This window comes from Lissotriton vulgaris, chromosome 5, assembly GCF_964263255.1.
Source record: "Lissotriton vulgaris chromosome 5, aLisVul1.2, whole genome shotgun sequence".
NCBI classification, from domain to species: domain Eukaryota; kingdom Metazoa; phylum Chordata; class Amphibia; order Caudata; family Salamandridae; genus Lissotriton; species Lissotriton vulgaris.
The window spans coordinates 765,326,857-765,347,471 of NC_141693.1; the positions used below are offsets into that span (position 1 = coordinate 765,326,857).

General features: G+C 45.4%; 1 protein-coding gene across 1 annotated transcript in view; it reads left to right on the forward strand.

Moving 5' to 3' along the window:
• PPIH (peptidylprolyl isomerase H) overlaps nt 1–20,615 on the forward strand; it is a 192,187-nt gene that overhangs the window by 34,048 nt on the left and 137,524 nt on the right. The window contains exons 2-3 of the mRNA XM_086920207.1: nt 3,067–3,131; nt 18,287–18,310. Coding sequence (XP_086776333.1) covers nt 3,067–3,131; nt 18,287–18,310 — 89 coding nt within the window. The remainder of the gene's footprint in view (nt 1–3,066; nt 3,132–18,286; nt 18,311–20,615) is intronic.

Below are 20,615 nucleotides of genomic sequence, written 5' to 3' on the forward strand. Positions count from 1 at the left end.
CCCGCGGAGCGGGGGCCGCGAGCCGTTGATAAGCGCTAGGGAGCTGGGGGCGGGGAAGAGACACCAGGTGCGCTGGATGTAGAGGCGCAATGCACCCTGGGTCTCGCAGTCCCTGCCCCGGCAGTTAGAACAATTTCGGCCTCAGGGTCCTCTCGAATCAGGGTCTGTGATGGGCAGGCAAACAGTAAGTCTCCAGGTTCGGCAATACACTCAGCCGCGTTAGACTCCACAGATCACGGCTGCGAGCGGCTCCCGCGGAGCGGGGGCCGCGAGCCGTTGATAAGCGCTAGGGGGCGGAGAAGAGACACCTGGTGCGCTGGATGTAGAGGCGCAAAGCACCCTGGGTCTCGCAGTCCCTGCCCCGGCAGTTAGAACAATTTCGGCCTCAGGATCCTCTCGAATCAGGGTCCGTGATGGGCAGGCAAACAGTAAGTCTCCAGGTTCGGCAATGCACTCAGCCGCGTTAGACTCCACAGATCACGGCTGCGAGCGGCACCCCTTCTTTGTGGAGTCTAGTACAATTTTACTGGTTAACCAATTAGTCTGTGTTGTTTCATGCAGCAGGAGAAGGCGAACACTAGAATAGGCTTGATATAGTTAGATGTGGAGCAGGGTGGAGGAGGAGGTGGTGGGAGTGCCAGTGAGGGTGGCTAAGAAACAGGAGCACAGGTGGCCTAATGAAGTACAGTGTCAAGATGTAATGCAAGACCTGCGCCTGCGCAAATCGGAATTGTGTAAATCCTTGGCGAATTTCCAGGACTGATCCCATACCTCATACTGTTTTTTCCCTAAATCAGAGATTTGCTAGCACAGAAGCACTACATGAAAATTCATTAAGATGACTAACATGTTGAAGTGGTTGCTGTGCTTACTTCAGTGATCTGTATATAACCTGGTGTTTACTAGTTTCAATCAAACAAACACAGCTCGGGGATTTTATGTCACATTGTGGTAACCATTTGCACTCCACACTTTCCCTAAGAGAGGAGAACGAATCCTGTTAACGAAGGTGAAGTGGTTCCAATCAATTGATAAGCCCTTTCAGTATTTGATTGTGATGCAGCATCTAGATGTGTGACACCCAAGTGGATCTTTTTTCTGAATAATTGTGATTCTCGATATGTGCCCAGGCCATACAGACTTTTGTAGTTTCAATATAATGTATTATAATATGTGTGAGGGAGTGAAATGGTTAAGATCCAGCACCCCATATTAATAGGATATTTGTTTGGTGAAGTAAATGAAGGCTTGAGCATAGCAACTAACTCCTAGTGCACTAGTCTTTATAATCTCATCAATGAATGTAGGTTCCTGTGTCTGATAGCCAAGTGGAGGCGCTAAGGTAAATGTAATGAAATATGTGATGAACCCAATTCTGCAAAAGGTTGCAAGAGGCTAAAGGCTAACCTTTGTATAAATGAAATTACAGCATGTACTTAATGTTTACTTATCCTACAGAAGGAAATAAACCGATATTTTGTGTTGGGTGTTTTTAAAATCTGAGATAGACTGGTAAATGTAGTGTAGACAATTTTTGGTATTTTGCTAATGTGGTAGGGGTGATAAAGTCCTGCTACTGTCACTGAGGAAGACTGATCAAATTGAGTTTGACAGTGTTTCAGCAAATTGGAGTGGTGGTGTGTTGGTGATGAGCAATGTTTATCAGCTATTTTTTAAGTTTGAAGACATTAACAATTGTGCTAAAAAATACTTATCTAGGGCATGCTGGTTTATTTAACCAGCCAAGACGACATGCAGGCTCATCTAAAAGAGGAGCCAAACCGCTATAATTTACTACCAAGATTCAGCATCCTCAAACTTTGGAGTTGTCGAGGAATGCGTTTCAAATTTTGAAGCTTCTTGTATTACAGTTAACAAAGTTGCCATTATATTTTATATATACTTAAAAGGGTGTCTCATTAGAAAACACCTTTCAAAAATACATCAAAGAACGCTTTGATTAGATCTAAAAATAAAAATTTCTTACTGTTGACCGGTAATAGTCACTGCTGCAACCATAATACCCCAATAGTTCAATTGTAATTTAAGGACACATATGTTGTACCATAAGAAGTGTGTATATTTTAATATGCATATTTATGAATAGTTCTCTAAATTGGTGTGTCAGTGAGTGATATAATGTGAATTCTGTTATTGATGTGATAAAACTGATTGTTGGTCCTGAAGAACTCCGCCCCTTTTCTCACTCGGGCAAATGAAAACAAATTATTTATATACTCAAATCACTTATCTTCCTTGATGTCACTTGTCTTTATTTTGTTCTGTTCTAGTATTACGCCATAAGCTTTGTGCCTCTGCCAAGCATCTGCTTGGATATCACTGGCACAGTGAAAGAAGCACTGGCTATAGGCTCAAACTGAAGCTGTGGAATGTGAGTAGTAACAGTGACTGGTTAACTGAATGGGTAGGCTTAAGAAAGCGAGTTAGGTGAGAATAGGATCTGCAATGTATAGGGAGTTTGGGAAGAGCATTGATTTGGTTAAGACTGGTGTGTCACAGCAATGTAGTTTGGGTGAGGAGGGCTAGAGTTCAGTCTGGTGCTGAGGTAAGAGGAGATACATTTGCAAATTAATGAAGTATCTGAGGTGGTATTATAGTATTTATGGGGTTCCGGGGAGAAGTAATGTCTGATTAAAGGAGATGAATTATTAGCGTTATAACGACCACAGTGTAAGGGAAATTTTTGGGGATAAGGCTCTCCTCCGTTATGAAACACATCATGTTAGTGGAGAAAACTGTCTATATCAATCCAACCCTATTTTCCCTCTCTTTGCTGGAAGTTAGGTATGTTATTGTAGTAATGTCACAAGCACTCTTTATGTAGCACTGTTGATATAATGCTAGGTGTACTAAGAGCCATGTTTACCACATTTATGCTTTTGTAATGCAGATTGTATTATGTTTACTTGCTACACGTTTTTCAGTATGTTGTGTTATTTCTGAGAAATTGTACCATTTTATATAATTTTTCTAAGGTAAAACATTCTTTATTCTACCTATACTTTTAAATTTTTTAGCAATTTTCTTTCCTTTTTTTTCTACTAGGAAGTAGGGCGGATGAAAGTAGAACTGTTTGCCGATACTGTGCCCAAAACAGCAGAAAATTTCAGGTACCGTAACTATTTCTATCACTGTAGACAACTAGTGTCTTACTATGGTAACTTTGTAACTGTAAAGTTCAACAAAGGGGGGGGGGAGAGGTGGTGAGGTTTTCAACCCTTTCTCGAAGACTGAAAACCAAGGAATAGGCACACTAGTAGCTGAAATTCTTCTTTTATTTTTAGATTTCGGGAACTGGTAACAAGGACATGAGATATACATGTGCCAAAGTTGGTTTCCAGCACACCACATGTTCTAGAAGGATTTCTTTTTTTCTCTTTACAAGTGGGCATGCATGCAAGACATCTGAAGGTGATTTGTATCCCAAAACAAAACTTTTTCCTCCTGGGCCTTATTTCTCCCCTTTGTCCCAAAATGTGACAAGTTATTGAAAAAATGTCTTTGCCACTTCAGATAAAATTTCTTGTTTTAACAATTGCGCAGCCCCAGAAGCTGTAGCAAGGTCTTTAACTTAGTTTTCCATCATTTCAGATCTGTAGGACTCTAGCAAAGTGAATTCTTGAAACTTTATCTGGCCCAGTTTCTGTCACCCATTTTGCAGGGAATTTGGCTTTGCTCAGCGGACCTTCAGGATTCATAATTTCATGTCTGTTGCCACCAATATAAAGACCTAGTTAGTTGGGCCTGACCACGGTGATGATAGTGCTGGCCAAATACCTATCTCCAGTTCCTAGAGTTCTGAAGGTGTTCTTCTCAGGATAAATAGTAGGCAGGAGACCAAAAGTAGTTGAAGAAACAGCATACGTTTATTGAACATATTATGCAGGGGACCACAGCCACCAACAGTCCAAGCCAACTGACTAAAACGTTCCTATATTGACATTCTCACTCAAGGTGGGAGATTTCCACAATAGAACACAAGCTAGCAACCTCAGAAAAGGAGATTGTGAAATACAAGGTACATAAAGGAGAGACAAAAGCAGAATACCACATACCTCCCCCTTATAGCATAAACATGAAGCAATACAGAGAAAGAAAAACAAACAAACAAAAAAAATAATGAAATACTTAGCAAACTCAATCTTGTAAGTGACGAGGAGTGGTCCTCAAATGAGAAGAACACCTCCTAGGCGCTTGAGAAGTAGAGCAAGCAGCAGGAACCCCAGTACCAAAGGAAACCCAAGGAGGACACTTGACAACTCTACCCAGGTTCCAGATCCTATGGTCACTGGTCTTGATAGCATTTTTGAATAATTTATTAATTTGCAAGGGATTACCAAACTTTGAGGCAGCAGCACTTTTTCTTGGTAATTTCACTCTGATCCAGTCACCAACAACTAAGGACGTTTTCTTAGCAGCCTCCCTCGCATCAAACAAATCCTTCCTCCTCTGCATTCACCCAACTCATTTTCCCTCCAACCAGCAGTATCTTCAGACCCACAGTTAGACATTTTCCTGCAGGAGGCTACCCAAGATAGAATTATATTAGTAATGGCTGACCTACCCTTAAATAATCTAAAGGGAGCCACTCCTGTGGATGAATGAGGTGTAAACCTATAATCTGAAAGAAACACGTTCGTATTAGATTCCTTACCTTAGAATATCCCCAGGCGTCAGTCTGGATCCGGAAACTTTTGCGTAGCAGTACCACTGCGCGTCGGTAGGCGTCGTCTGCAGGCGTCCTCTGCGGCTCCGCGTCCGTCGTTGGCGTCGTGCGCCGTGATGACGTCGCTGGAGTATATAGACGCCGCCTCCGCGCGCTGACGTCAGTTCTTTTTTCCGCGCCAGTTAGCGCAGATCCGAAGAGCAGTACTCCGGTCTTTGACCAAGTTTTTTGATCTTTTTTGATCTCTGAATCTTCTACGGTGCCGGTAGGATGCCCGGTTTTAAGAACTGTGACGACTGTGACCGGACGATGTCGGTCACGGATCATCACCGACTCTGCCTCCGGTGCCTGGTCCCCGACCACGACGTGGACGCCTGCGTCGACTGCCGGGCCTTGACTAATAAAGCTAGGCGGGAGCGGTCCCGCAAGCTGCTCGAGCTCCGGGTGTCGGCCCCGCGTCGAGAGCGGTCCCGGTCCGGCCGGAGGTCGAGGGAGCGATCGAGGGAGCGGTCGCGGAGCCGTCACGGGCGCTCCGGGAGTCGTCACCATTCTTCTGGTTCCTCAGGTAGGAAGCACAAAAAGTCGGGGCGTCGTCATAGTACCCCCGACTCCCCCCGACGCTCGCACGAGGCGGCCGGGGGTTCGGGTGGCCCCACCCCCGCGGCTCCGCGTGAGTCGCCGACGCGGCCTGCTCCATACCCTGCGGTCCCTGGGCAAGGCGCGTCCCCCGAGGAGATAGAGGCGTTCCTCGTGGCCATGAGGGCTCTTTCTCCTCCGGCGGGTTCCGCGGCGCCTTCGGGCCCTGTGAACCCGTCTGGGGGCCCTAGCGGCTCGGGTGACCCTGCCTCGACGCCGTCGGGTGCTCCGGCGCCGCCAACGGCTCCGATCCCGGCGCCGCAGGGGCCTTCGGGGTCGACGCCGGCTGGTCAACCGGCCTCTCCGGCGCCGATTCCATCGGGGCAACCCCTGGCTCCGCCCCTGCGCGGCGCCGTCCCCATTCCCTCTCCGAATCCAGACGCGGAGTCGGACCGGCGTCGTTCGACGCCGATGGGGCCTGTGAACCCCGAGGAGCCGGTCTACATTGTTGACTCCGAGTATGGTGAGGATGTAGAATACGGAGAGGGGTGGACCCTCTGACACGCGAGTGTCAGTATGACATGGACTGGACAGGTGACTTGGGTGACGCCAGTGGTCTGGATGACTCCCCCAACCCTGGTTTTGTCTCGCCTCCTACCGTGGCTACGGAGGAGGGGGCTGCCTATTCAGTGGTGTTGATGAGGGCTGCCAAGGCCTTACACCTTGAGCTCCCCGTCGCGGCCGTGAGGACTAACATCCTCACCGAGGTCCTCAAACCGCAGTCATGCCCACAGGAGCCACTGCTGCCGTTTAACGAGGCCTTAACGGACGTTCTTTTGGGCACGTGGTCCAGGCCCGCTTCAGGTTCGCCTGTTGATAGGAACGTGGCCAGACGTCACCGTCCGTGTGCGGACGACCCCAAGTTTCTGTCCACCCACCCCCCCTGAGAGTCTGGTGATCCAGGCCTCCACCTCCCAGACCGCATTCCCGTCGGCCCCGCCCGACAGGGAATCAAAGAGGTACGACCAGTATGGCAAGAAGGTCTTTTCGTCCCTGAGTCTGGGACTGCGGTCTTGCAACACCGCATGCCTCTTGGGCCGTTACACCCACTCTCTGTGGGACACGGTCGCGGACCTGCTGCCTGAATGCCCCGCGGAGGTACGGGCTAAGCTCGGCAAGGCTATGATTGAAGGCCGAGACGCAGCAAGATATTCCATCAGGTGTGGTCTTGATACGACCGACTCGCTGGGCAGAGCGATGTCCACGACGGTGGCGATTCGTCGCCACGCCTGGCTGAGATCCGCCAACTTCTCGGCTGATGTCCAGAATGCTTTGATGGACGTGCTGCCAGCCACGCGCCGCAACAGAATTATCAACTCGGTGGCGGCCGTGGAAACCGCCGTGGTGGCGGTCGGGGAAATCCTCCTAGCCCGAGCTTTCAGGCCCATGTGACACCGGTGGGAGGCAGGGTTCGCCATCACCTCTCCCACTGGCGCACAATGACATCGGACAGGTGGGTGCTGCAGCTCGTCGAAAGGCGCTACTCCCTCCCCTTCGAGACAACACCTCAAGCCATGCCACCGCAGAACCACCGTGTGTCGGGGGACCACTTGGCGCTTCTGAAAGAGGAAGTTACGGCCCTCTTGGCCAAGGGGGCCATCGAGCGCGTTCCTGGGCCAGAAGTAGGACGTGGTTGCTATTCCCACTACTTTCTGGTACCCAAGAAGGACAAAGGGGGCCTACGTCCTATCTTGGATCTAAGGAACGTCAACGGCTTCCTCCGGAAGGAGAAGTTCAAGATGTTGACTTTGGCTCAGGTCTTGGCTGCTCTAGACCCACAAGACTGGATGGTAGCGTTGGACTTGCAGGATGCGTACTTTCACATCCCCGTCCTGCCGGCCCACCGGCGTTACCTGCGGTTCACAGTAGGCCTCGAGCATTTTCAGTTTATCATGCTCCCCTTCGGCCTTACAAGCGCCCCACGGGTGTTCACCAAAGTGATGGCGGTGGTCGCAGCTCATCTGCGCAGATTGGGGGTCTCAGTCTTCCCCTATCTAGACGACTGGTTGTTGAAGGCGGGCTCGCCCCAGACAGTCGTCAGCCACCTTCAGATGACGGCAGATCTCCTGCACCAGCTGGGGTTCTCCATCAATGTGCCGAAATCACACCTGTGCCCCTCTCAAAAGCTCCTTTTCATCGGAGCGGTTCTCGACTCGGCACAGTTTCGGGTCTATCCTCCGGAACGGCGAATCCAGGATATACAGGCTTTGATTCCCATCTTCCAGCCGTTATCCCGGGTTTCGGTCAGGTTGACGCTGCGGCTGCTGGGGCTGATGGCTTCCTGCATCCTTCTGGTGCATCAAGCCCGGTGGCGGATGCGGGCTCTGCAGTGGGACCTGAAGTTTCAGTGGGCCCAGCATCAGGGCAACCTGTCCGACCACGTCTTGATCTCGGAGGGCACTGCGAGACAACTGCAGTGGTGGCTTACGGACCGCGATTGGGTCAGAGGCAGATCCCTCTCTCTTCCCCAACCGGAGCACGTTGTTGTGACGGACGCGTCCCTCCAGGGCTGGGGAGGCCACTTGGGAGAGGCAGAGATCAGAGGCATCTGGTCTCCGGCGGAGTCCCGGCTCCATATAAACCTGCTGGAGCTGCGGGCGATTCGTTTGGCACTGAAAGCGTTCCTCCCCTTTGTCAACGGGAGTGTAGTGCAGGTGTTCACGGACAACACCACCGCCATGTGGTACTGCAACAAACAGGGCGGGGTGGGGTCGTGGACCCTTTGCCAGGAGGCTCTGCGCCTCTGGCAATGGCTGGAACGTCAGGGCGTGACTCTGACGGTTCAACACCTGGCAGGTTCTCTGAACGCCAGGGCGGACGAACTCAGCCGTCGGTGCTCGATGGATCACGAATGGCGTCTAAACTCGGACGTGGCGCAAGGCCTCTTTCGGCAATGGGGAGAGCCTTGGTTAGATCTATTCGCCACAGAAGAGAACGCGCAATGTCATCAGTTCTGCGCGTTGGAGTTTCCAAGACGGCACTCGCACGGCGACGCCTTTCGGCGCGAGTGGAGTTGCGGTCTGTTATACGCCTTTCCGCCTATACCATTTCTGCCCAGAGTGCTGAAGAAGATCAGGCGCGACCGGGCCCAAGTCATCCTTGTGGCTCCGGACTGGGCTCGAAGGTACTGGTATCCCGAGCTACTCAGCATGTCAGTCGGTCCCCCGATCCGCCTGCCCCTTCAGGAGGACCTTCTGTTGCAGCAACGGGGGACGGTCCTCCACCCGAACCTGTCCAGCCTCCACCTCCATGCGTGGAGATTGAGCGGCGGCAGTTGAGGCCATTTGACTTGCCTCCTGAAGTTTGTGATGTGATTCTGGCAGCCAGGCGTCCCTCCACAAAGTCGGTATACGCCTGCCGGTGGAACAGATTTGTGGCATGGTGCACAGCAAAGGCTGTGGATCCTCTCTCTGCCCCTCTTTCTGAGGTTCTTCTCTTCTTCTTTCTCTTGCCTAGCAGGGCTCTGCTCTGGGCACTATCAAGGGCTACCTTTCTGCCCTTTCGGCCTTTCTGAGGCTGCCTGATCAACCTTCTTTGTTCAAGTCCCCTATTGTAACGAGATTCTTGAAGGGCATCACACACATGTATCCTCCTGTTCCGTTTGTGATGCCTCAGTGGGACTTGAACCTGGTTCTAACCTTCTTGATGTGTGCTCCCTTTGAGCCACTTCATTCCTGTCCTCCCCGTCTCTTGACTTTAAAGACGGCCTTCCTGATTGCCATCACCTCTGCCAGGAGAGTGAGTGAGCTCCAGGCTCTTTCTGTCAAACCTCCTTTCTTGTCCATTCATCCAGACAAGGTGGTTCTGAAGACTAGACCTTCTTTCCTGCCCAAATTAGTTTCTGCTTTTTACATTGGGCAGTCCATCACCCTCCCCTCCTTCTTCCCGCCTCCGCATCCTTCAAAGGATGAAGAGCGGCTCCATCGTCTGGACCCAAAACGTGCGCTTTCATTTTATATGGATCGCACACGCCAGTTCCGGGTGGATGACCAACTGTTTGTTGGCTACGTGGGTGCGAAGAAGGGACGGGCGGTACATAAACGGACCATCTCTCGGTGGGTCGTTCTGTGCATCATAGCGTGCTACTCTTTGGCTCGGAAGGAGCCTCCGGTTGGGCTGAGGGCCCATTCCACTCGGGCCACGGCGGCTACTACTGCCTTGGGCCGGGGAGTCCCTTTGCCGGACATTTGCCAGGCGGCTACGTGGGCCTCGCTGCATACTTTTGCGAGGCACTACTGCCTGGATAGTCAAGTCCGGAGGGATGGCTTCTTTGGCCGTTCTGTCCTCCAGGACTTTCTGGTGTAGGAATGTATTGGTTCGCAGACCCACCACCGGGGTTGGTATTGCTGGGGTATCTATTCTAAGGTAAGGAATCTAATACTAACGTGTTTCTTTCAGATGAACAAGTTACTTGCCTTCGGTAACGATATATCTGTAAGAAACATTAGTTAGTATTAGATTCCTTACCGACCCACCCATCCTCCCCGTTCTGCGACCTGATTTCTAGGATTAAGGACATCCCTTTCAGGGCCCTAGTTTCAAATGGCACCAGTGTTGGTTCTCACATGGCTCTGCGTGTGCTGGCGCGGAAAAGCTGTGCGCAAAGAACTGACGTCAGCGCGCGGAGGCGGCGTCTATATACTCCAGCGACGTCATCACGACGCCAACGACGGACGCGGAGCCGCAGGGACGCCTGCAGACGACGCCTACCGACGCGCAGGGGTACTGCTGCGCAAAAGTTTCCGGATCCAGACTGACGCCTGGGGATATTCTAAGGTAAGGAATCTAATACTAACTAATGTTTCTTACAGATATATCGTTACCGAAGGTAAGTAACTTGTTCTTCACAAACCTTTCTTTTGATGGCCAACTCCCAATTATCACCAGAAACAACTGCTAGCTGCATGGCATCTTTCAACACTTTGACAAACCTTTCCACGGCGCCATTACACTCTGGATGATATAATGCAGCATTTTTATGTTTTATACCCCTCCTCCAAAAATTCTTTAAAGAAATGTGAAGTAAACTGAACTCCGTTGTCAGACAATAAAGACATTGGAAACCCTTCACGCTCAAAGAGCTCTTCCAAAAATTCCACAACCTGAGATTCAACAGAATTGACAATTTTAATTACAGGCCACCTAGAATATAAGTCCATACAAACCAAAACAAATCGATCCTGAGACCTGAACTTCACAGGTCCCAAAATATCAATTGCAAGATCAACCCAAGGACCAGAAGACTGTTCCCGGACAATCATTGGTTGCGTCCTGCACTTCAGCACCATGTCACTCCCAACACACTGGGGGCAATTGCAAACAACCCTTTCTATGACAACATCCATTGCTGGCAAACAGTAAGCCTCTCTAACCCTTTCTTTGGTTTTTGCTCTTCCCAAGTGGCTCACATTGGCATTGTCCACCAGCTTATCTTTCAAAGCGTCAGGAACTACCAATTTGCTACCTCGCATCAAGATATCACTCACCAAGGTTAACTCATCTTTGACTTTCCAAAATACTTTAAGATTTTCATCACAGTCATGCTTGTTGCCCCAGCCATCACAAACTTTCGCCAGCACAAGTTTCAAAACATTATCCTGATCAACATTTTCTCTCCACACTTCCTCTGAAAAGAAACCCTCAGTGATAACACAAAAATTCACCTCTTCTTCAAATTCCTCACCAGAAAAAGAACTCGGACTCCTCTGGCACATCAGCAATATCATTTTGACTACAAAGCCTGGAGAGACAGTCTGCCAAAATGTTTTTAGAGCCAGGAAGATAAGAAACATCAAATTAAAACTCTTGCAAGGCAACAATCCCCTTCCTAATCCTGTGCGAGACAAAGTCAACCTCTTTCTTACAGAAAACACCTCTAAGAGGTTTTTGATCAGAAACAAAATGAAACAATTTTCCCCACAAACAATTCTTTAGCTTGCAAATAGCTCAGTAGACTCCCAGAGTGTCTTTCCCCACAACAGAATAATTACTCTCTGCACATCTCAAGGGTCTGGAAATGAAAAGAATGGTCTTTTCAGAACCACCAGCTTTCTGTACAAAATCAGCACCCAAACCTTTTGAACTAGCATCCGTTGTGAGATATGACTCTTACAAGAGATCAAAGCTAGATAAGGAAGGGGCATCATTCAAACATCATTAAATGACATCAAACTCTTCACTACAGGCATGACTCCACAGAAACTCACAACCCTTTTTTTAGCAAGCTAAGCAAAACTTCAGTTTCTTGTGGAAAAAGTTAACCTTTTGTCATGTTCTTCAAGGTTAACACCATGGATAAGGATGTCGTCTTGATATACGTTGATCCCAGCAATACCACTGAGAACTCACTCCATCACCCAATGAAAAACAGAGACCGCTGAGATAAGTCCTAAAGGCATCCTGAGACACTTGAGGACACCAAAAGGTGTGATGAAGGTGGTAATATTTTCTGAAGTTTGATGAAGTTTGACCTGATGGTACGCTGATGAAAAGTCCAATGTGGGAATGAGTTTGGCTTCAGACAAGGAGGACAACATTTCAGTGATATTGGGGAGAGGATAATGGTCCACGATGACTTCTTTATTAAGCTCCCTCAAATCTATGCATAATCTAGCCTCCCCATTGTCATTGCGAGCCATAGCGACTGGAGAAATCCACTCAGTCTCCTCTAAATCTTGAATGATTCCATTTTTGATAAGCTTACCTAAATAATTTTGCATACTATCTTTCACTAGTAAAGGAACACCCCTGACTTTTGCTACTTGGGGTACAGCTCCTGGTTTGATCTTTATGTGGTGAACATATTTCTTGAGGCAGCCTAGTTCCTTGCTAAAGACTTCTGGATATTTCGCAATCCAGACATCAGCCCCATAATCGACAGCTTTAACAGCTGGCATATCCCTCAAATACACTGAGGGTGTTTGATTTGGATCTAGGTACACGTAAAGATCCCGCTGGTGGAACCAACTAATCAAAGAATCACCTCTCATAGAGCTATACATTTTCCCAGGAACAACCCTGACTTTGAATTCAATAGTGCCCCAGAAATACCCCAAAAGATCAATAACTTTTCCCCCATAACCTCTGGGTTTGTTGTCTGGCTTCACTAATTTGACCTTGTTACATAGCTGTTGATCATAAAAACTGAGGAATAAGCATGATTTTGGCACCAGAGTCAAATAGCATTTTTACAGACTGATCATTTATCAATACATTCTCAAAAGGCCCCTCATTCCTTGAATCAACGACTTGACAAATCTCAACAACCTCACCATCTTGCTCGTAAACATCAACTTCCCTAACTTTATTCTGCTCCCTCTTGGATCTACAGCAACGCAAAACATGGCCTTTCTTGCCACAATTGGAACAGGATACCTTCCACCCAGGACAGTCTTTAAAGTTGGCCATGTGCCCAGGATAGCCCCACCTAAAAAATGTACCTTGAAACAAATTGTTACTAGAAGGTGAAAAACTTTTAGAAGGTTTGGCTAAACCGAAGGCCTATCAGATCTACTCTTTAGAGGGAGGTTTGATACTAACCTCTTTAAAATCTTTTTCATTTTTCTCAACAGCACTGTTTTTTTAACACTCCTTTCTAATGGTGTCGTGTCAACACAAGCTTTAGAAAGCTCATGTAACTTCAAAATAGTAATAACTTCTTGTAAGGAGGAGTGTGGAGGAGTGTGGCTCAATGGTTAGAACGGCAGACCTTGATGCAGAGTTCTGGCCAGGGACCAGGGTTCGATTCCCGCCTCGGCGGGTCTCTGGCTCATAAATTCCGCTGACTGGATATTCTCGCCTCAGTGCCTATTCTAATCATGGGTCCCACGCTGCAACTCTGGGCAATAGCTTGCTTAGCCTCCACAACGGCCCCCTACAGCGCTGGGGATGCCCAGGAGTGGACATTTCACGGGGAAAAGCCAGGACGGGTTCCCTAGCGCTATGAGTACAGCGCCAGGACACACTGCTTGCCGGGGTATCAGTGCGCTTTACAAATACGTCTTCATTTACATTTACATTATCTTTTTGCCATAAACTCTCCTTGGCTTTATCAATAGAACAACTAAGCATAAGTTGATATTTTAACCTCTCCTCCAAGGTTGCACCAAAACAACAAGTAGAAGCTAGTTTTCTTAAAATGGTAATATATTGCTCTACAGTTTCCTCTTGTCTTTGAATTCTCTTCCCAAAATGATAACGCTCAAGAACCATACTTACTCTGGGAAGATAATGTATATCCATCTTTATAACACATATTTAAAACGGCAGCTACACTGTCCAGAAGATCAGGGAGATGTTCATAGACTTCCTGACCCTCCGAACCCAGACAATGCATAAACAAACATGCTTTCCTTTTTGCTCTTAAGGAAGACCACAGACCCTAGCATAATTGGCAAATACTTTTTTCCATTTGATCCACCGAATTAAAGAATCACCAGGTGCAGCTAGAACAAATGGAGCAGCAGTGACATTCTGCATGTTTAAGAATTAAGGAGAGAGTTTCACACAGATGTAAGCAAGTGTGATTATTTTAAGAAAGACAAGAAAATAAATGAGACAAAGGTTAAGCAAACAGCTGTGTGTGGAAGTAAACAAAGAGTAGTAAAGCTGTGCACATGAATACCGACAAAAAATAGCAGCTGTGCACATAAGGTAACAATAATAAAGTCAGTATTGAGAATTGGAGCTGTGCACATCAGCGTTGGGACAATAGTAAGCTGTGCATATCACCGCTGGTGTAGGAATATTAAATGTTATTCAAAGTTCTCCAGTGCAAGGTAGGACTACGCAATCCATTCTTGGATGTTTGAATTATTCGGGCACCTTCACTTGAGATAGGTTAGTTGAGTCTCATGGTTGTGAACTTATCATTCAGTTGTGGGTTCTCTGAGAATCTCCCCAAGTCTTTGTGATTACCATCACTGTTACCCTCTAATGATCTTCAATGACAGGAGAGGGTTTGTGTATCTGTTTCTGGAAAGGAGTGCCTGAAGGAATTGGTGTCCATTTTTACTTATCATCAGACAGTATTTTGTTAATTTCAGAAGTAATGGAACTTTTGATCTCATTCATATATGTTTTGCCACACACCAGTCTTAATCTGAGACAGTTTTTACCACAGTTCTCTGATACTTTGAATTTGTTGATCTCTCTCCGGTATAAAATATCTTCGCAACACCTAATGGCCTTAAATACTAGTATTCCTAGTGGTGATGCTTCAGACCATGTTCCCCCTCACTTAAAGGTTTTGCTGGTAGGAAAGGGACAGCTGACATTTTTGTCCACAGGAGTTTGTGATACCCGCTATAGTTATTTTAGGTTCAAACAACTTATTTTAGCTCAGAAATCTTAACTTCATGTCCTTTTGCAAAAGACCAATCTGTTCTTCCATGACTGTCTTGGAGATGTGTGAATCTTACATTATTTCCCTGGTTGTCATTCAGCTTCCAAAAGGATCTTTTGAGTTATCTTCACCCTGCTACTCATGAGTGGTAGCTCAGTAGTTCACTTATTTAATACCTTTTATTTTCCTGACCATTGTTGTTACAAGCTCACCATGTTTAAAGTATGCAGGAACTACATGTTTTTAAAGTGTATTTACTTAATTATGTAAGGTGCAATGTAGTTAAAGCGATATCTTCGTTTCAGGCAATTAGTAATCGTAGAACCCTTTCCTTCCCTCTTCTTGGCTACCTCACCTGTGCAGATACTTGGAGTAGTGCAACTGCAACTTAGTGTAGCCTCTTTTTATAGCTTTCAATTTAAAAAAAAAAGTCAAAGAAGTTGAGAAACCAAATACTTGCATAAAAAAATTAAATGATGCATAGGTTGGAATAGAAAATGTAAAATGTTGTGATAAAACGCTCAACATTATACATTTCTTTTGTTGCCCCAAATTTTTACGGTTACACCTCTTAAATCCCCTAAGCCCCACAAGCTGACTACAACCTATTCAGAGAAAAGGAAAAAACTAGGTTAGGCTCAAGTGACAGTCAGACAGAAATGTCGGAGGATCTCTCATTCAGAGAAGCTGCACATTGAGCCCTGTATCCTGAAATCAGCATGCAAACACAATGATTGGTAATCTACTTTATGATTTATTATACACTATCTGTCTATTCATCAAGTGCATTCAAATGATTGTAAATATTAAAAACAGCTCACCAATAACTATACAAATTAGGTCATTCATATTTCATGACACACCCTGAGGGTCTATTATGTTTTGCTGAATTGGTTGTAACCAGACTTCTACCAGCACTGTTGAGTTATATTCCGTTACGCTAATTTTCCAAGTCGAGCGGTACATCCCTGCATACCATATGATGCCTTCAGGCTTGAAGTCAGATCTCCATGGATCAGCGCCCCTCCACCAACCAGTCTGTGTGTTCAACTCCATCCCTGCCCCAATATAATTTGCACATTTTGTGGGCTTGGTGTTTATTGGAGTAAGGATGCATTAGCTCATGTTTAGTCCCTGTATCATTACGGAGTATATTCAAACAATACACTTGGTTCAGAACTTATGTGGAAGCTTACTGCTACTTTCCTTCCTCTTCCTACAGGACAGAACACATAAGATCATCTTCGCCCTAGCTATTTCTTAGGCTATTGCTCGCATTACAATAGGCTATTGCTTGCATTACAATATGATGACTAGAAAATAGAAATTTTCCTCTCTGTACTGTTACCATCTGTTAGGGGAAAAAAGGAAAACATTAACATGTCTGATCTCCATCTGAGCGCGAAATGCATTGTTACCTGGAGCTAAACCTTTATTGAATGTAACACTTAAAAATTCTTACATCTATGATACACACCATTCCCATTTAAAATATTTTAAAAAAATCCAAATTTTAAGATAAAATCACTCAAGCTTGTCACCACTTTTGAGGGACTCAGGAGGGGCTTGTAGACGTGGAGTAAAAAAGGAAGAAGGATAACAGTTAAGCACAGATTTTGGGAAGAAGAGCAATTTGGCAAAAAAGTAAGAATAGGGCGGTAGCGGAAAACAAAGTGTGTAAAGGAAGAGCGACTGAGGGTTTGAGGGAAAATAGAATGCTTAAACTGGGGCTGCAGAGGATGTCCTACCTCCAAATAATAAACGAGAAAGAGGTGAGTGTTGACTGAGAACAGAGTTGTTGTTGGTGAGGAGGACATAAGTAGAATACTGGGGCTCGAAGAATACTAGGCTGCCGGGAGGAAGAAGGTAAGGAAAGGGTGAACACAGGTGTGCAGAGGGGGCTAATCCTACCCATGTATTAATAAAAAGGGAGACGGTGCTGGAGTACTGAGCAGTAGAGAAGTATAAAAAGTTAAACAATCCCAACCCAAAAATGGATATTAAATGAACTTTTTGATACAACTTTTTACCTCTACATTTTTGTTGTCTACATCGTTGAAGAGGATTTTTATATACAATTTTCTTAGTTTGTAGGTACTTAAAGTCAATACACTCTAAAGGGAGTCTGTGTACTAATTATAGGCTCTCTTTTCATTTTGCTGTTCTTAGCGCAGTAATCTGCTACTCATGTCCTTGTTTATTCTAAAGATTTTATTGGTGCAGCCTGGCCAGAAGAAGACTGATAGTCTGCAAAGGGAGGCAACTGTCCAACTGAATTGTGATACATTGTTCTGCTTGTCTAACTTTGTTATCACAGAACCCAAAATAAGTATGGAGAAATTCTGCAAAGAAGCCCTAGAAATAAATGTACACAAATGCAGACACATGGTAAAATTAAATTTCATAAAGATGTGATCCCCATATATACGTAGCTTGTATGAGTTTCATTGTAAAGACGTTGCATTCTACAGCATTCAGTTTTTGTGGTAAAATTACCATTGAAGTAACAGTTGTGTGTTTTTTTTGTTGTTTTGTTGAGTTTCCTCTAAAACAACTCTTCTTTTGAGGCAGTGGCTCTTCACCTTTTGGCTTTGGTAGACCACCACTTAATCATTATTGGACCCCGGGGACCCTCACTGAATCATTATTTGAATCCGGTGACCCCCAGTGAGCCTTTACTGAAAGCCATGAACCTCATCCTAAGCATTTACGATGATTTGAACTACAAAACATTTCACAGAAAATACAGAAACAAGCATGTATCAAACAAATACATAAAGTGATTAACTATTTTAGTTTATTACCAAGTATAAAAAATCAACATTTTAATGGGAAGGATTGATTTTTTCTAAATTGAATCGAGGCCATTTATCATGCAAACTATATTCTGTTTGATGCACTTGCACTGCAACAACAAATGAGTCCGAGGATACTAATTAATTTGTTTGCCTCCAGTTTCATATTCCTTCACACTTACAGGATGTTTTAAAAATGTACATTTTACTTCTTTATTTATATACACTTTATTAATCTGTTAATAATATTTAAATTCTCAGAGCAGTTGCAGCGCCCCTGAGTAGGCTTCACGGACCCCCATGGGTCTCTGGACCACAGGTTACGAACCACTGTTTTGAAGGAATCATTTTTGCAAGAAAGATTCTCTTTAATCCTGTTTCCCCACATTTGCTTTTCTTTGCTGCCACTCCCACTCCCACTGCATTGCTACATTCCTCCTTATTTATGTTGGTATTGAGATTCCTTACCCTGTTGAGCTCCCTCTTCCCTCCCTTTGAGAAATTTGAATTTGGCTCTGCGACAGAGTACTTTTTTTAAAATTAAAACTGTGACTATATAAACATTGATCAATGCAATTTCATCAGTTTTTACCTACTGAATAGTTTCTAATTAATCACATGATTACATCTCAGCACTAAGTCAATAAGGTGGATAAATGAGTGAGTAACACCTACTGTGTCCACCACTACTAACGGCTTGGAATTGGAAAATGGCTTGAAGAAATGTGAATGAAAAGGGGGCCATATTGTCTGGGGGATTCATATGTTCTTTTCTGTGAATATATGTATTGCCTTTTTTTACAAATTGTTTTCTTTTGTTTGCAGGCAGTTTTGTACAGGAGAATTCAGGTTAGTATTTGATTATTTTCAGATGTGCGTGGCTATGATGTACGTTCTTTCTTGAGTTCAGTTCTTTCTATTACATTTTTAGGTGAACTGTCCATGGAATGTCTAAATAATTTCCAAGCAAAAATTCCTGCTAAGAAACAGAAATAAAAAAGAAGGGCTCTCTAAGTCTGTGCTTCGCTTCTTGCTTCAAGCTTGCTATAAAGAAGAAATTACACCATATTTAAGTTTTATGGGTCCAGGCTCAAAGGAAAGTTGCTCATTGTTAGAACCTGTGCGTCTGGTGGTTTCTCTGAAGAGCAATTGGAAAGTCATGTTAATGAACATGTCTCCTCTCAAAGCTTCATTGACTGATATTGCTAATATCGGAGATACGCTTTAACACCTTGGCTGCTAGGTGTTTTCCCCTCCTGTGCTGATATAGCTTCAATACTATGGTTTCATGACGAGCTCAGCTCGTCATCAGCACAGCTCAACCGTGCATCATGACGAGCTGAGCTCGTCATCAGCATCGAAAGGGTTAAAAAACAGTGCAGCATAAAACACTCCTAACACCCAGTATATCGATCTCAGTGAAAGGTAATAGTTTGAAATTAAAATGGATTCTGCAGTCTTCGAAAATAGACTATTGTGATAATATTTCAGGTTAAATATGGGTAAAAAGCCTCTTGCTTCAAGCTTGCTATAAAGAAGAAATTACACCATATTTAAGTTTTATGGGTCCAGGCTCAAAGGAAAGTTGCTCATTGTTAGAACCTGTGCGTCTGGTGGTTTCTCTGAAGAGCAATTGGAAAGTCATGTTAATGAACATGTCTCCTCTCAAAGCTTCATTGACTGATATTGCTAATATCGGAGATACGCTTTAACACCTTGGCTGCTAGGTGTTTTCCCCTCCTGTGCTGATATAGCTTCAATACTATGGTTTCATGACGAGCTCAGCTCGTCATCAGCACAGCTCAACCGTGCATCATGACAAGCTGAGCTCATCATCAGCATCGAAAGGGTTAAAAAACAGTGCAGCATAAAACACTCCTAACACCCAGTATATCGATCTCAGTGAAAGGTAATAGTTTGAAATTAAAATGGATTCTGCAGTCTTCGAAAATAGACTATTGTGATAATATTTCAGGTTAAATATGGGTAAAAAGCCACTGAAATGCTCACTTTTTCTAAATTTCCTTATCTGGAGTCACTAACCTAGATAAACACCATAGCTTGTAAAAATATTTGGAATTAAGAATGCAACAAGTCATACTCTGAGGCCATCCTTGGTAGTACAATACATATACATTGAATACTCCCATAGAAATACTAGTGTCCTATCTGCTGTCAGTTTGAAGATTAACGCTGGCGCATTTCTGAAATTAGGAGTCAACTCTGCCCTTGGGACTGTCATGGTTGAAAATGTGGCAAATATATGCAATTGAAAAGCCATCTGCAACTTTGAAGGACAAAATGTATTGCTTTAAGAAAATTTGGAAACCCTTTAAAACTCATGTAAATGACCGACTTGGGGGATGGGAGGTTGGCAGCCAGCGCATGACATGTGAGGGAGGGGCTAAATAGGATCTCATGCTCTTCTGAGGGAGTAGGCTCCTGAGGAGGATTGAGCTTATCCAGGCCTGTTCATCCTGGTCCCGTCCCAACAATGTGTGGCCGCCGATCCTCGTTGTTGCAATCCGAGCACCTAACAAGTGCTTAACACATCAGGCTAATTAACTGCTAAAGGTTTCTGTCAAACAAATGGCAATACCCATGGAGTTCCCATTTACATTACTTGGTAGTTGGAATGTGAATTCACCAATCAGACAAAAGTCGAATTAGATATATGATTTTCTTGGCTGCAGACTTAATTTTATTTTGTGCGTTTTTTTCTGTCTTTCTTTTCTTAGTTGTTCTTTCTGTTTCTTGGATGTTTCCTATCTATCTTTTGGGGCATTATCACTGACCTTCTGCTGCCCGTGAACTCCGCTACTGGTTTCCTGGCCCCGGTCCCTCTTCCGCCGCTGCAGCTTCACGACCACGCTGCGCGGTTTGCAGGTGAAGGGGGACCACAATTACCACCATTCTTTGCGGCAGGAAGCGGAAGCTGCCGCCGATCAGACCGCACCCGGAGGCACATTAAATCTAGGAGAGCCCCGGCAGAGCGGGTTTGTTTGTTTTCTATCTTTCTTTTGGGGCATTATCACTGACCTGCTGCTGCCCGTGAACTCCGCTACTGGTTTCCTGACCCTGGTCCCTCTCCCGCCGCTGCAAATGTAAATGTAAATGTATTGCGATTTATATAGCGCACGTATCACCCGAAGGC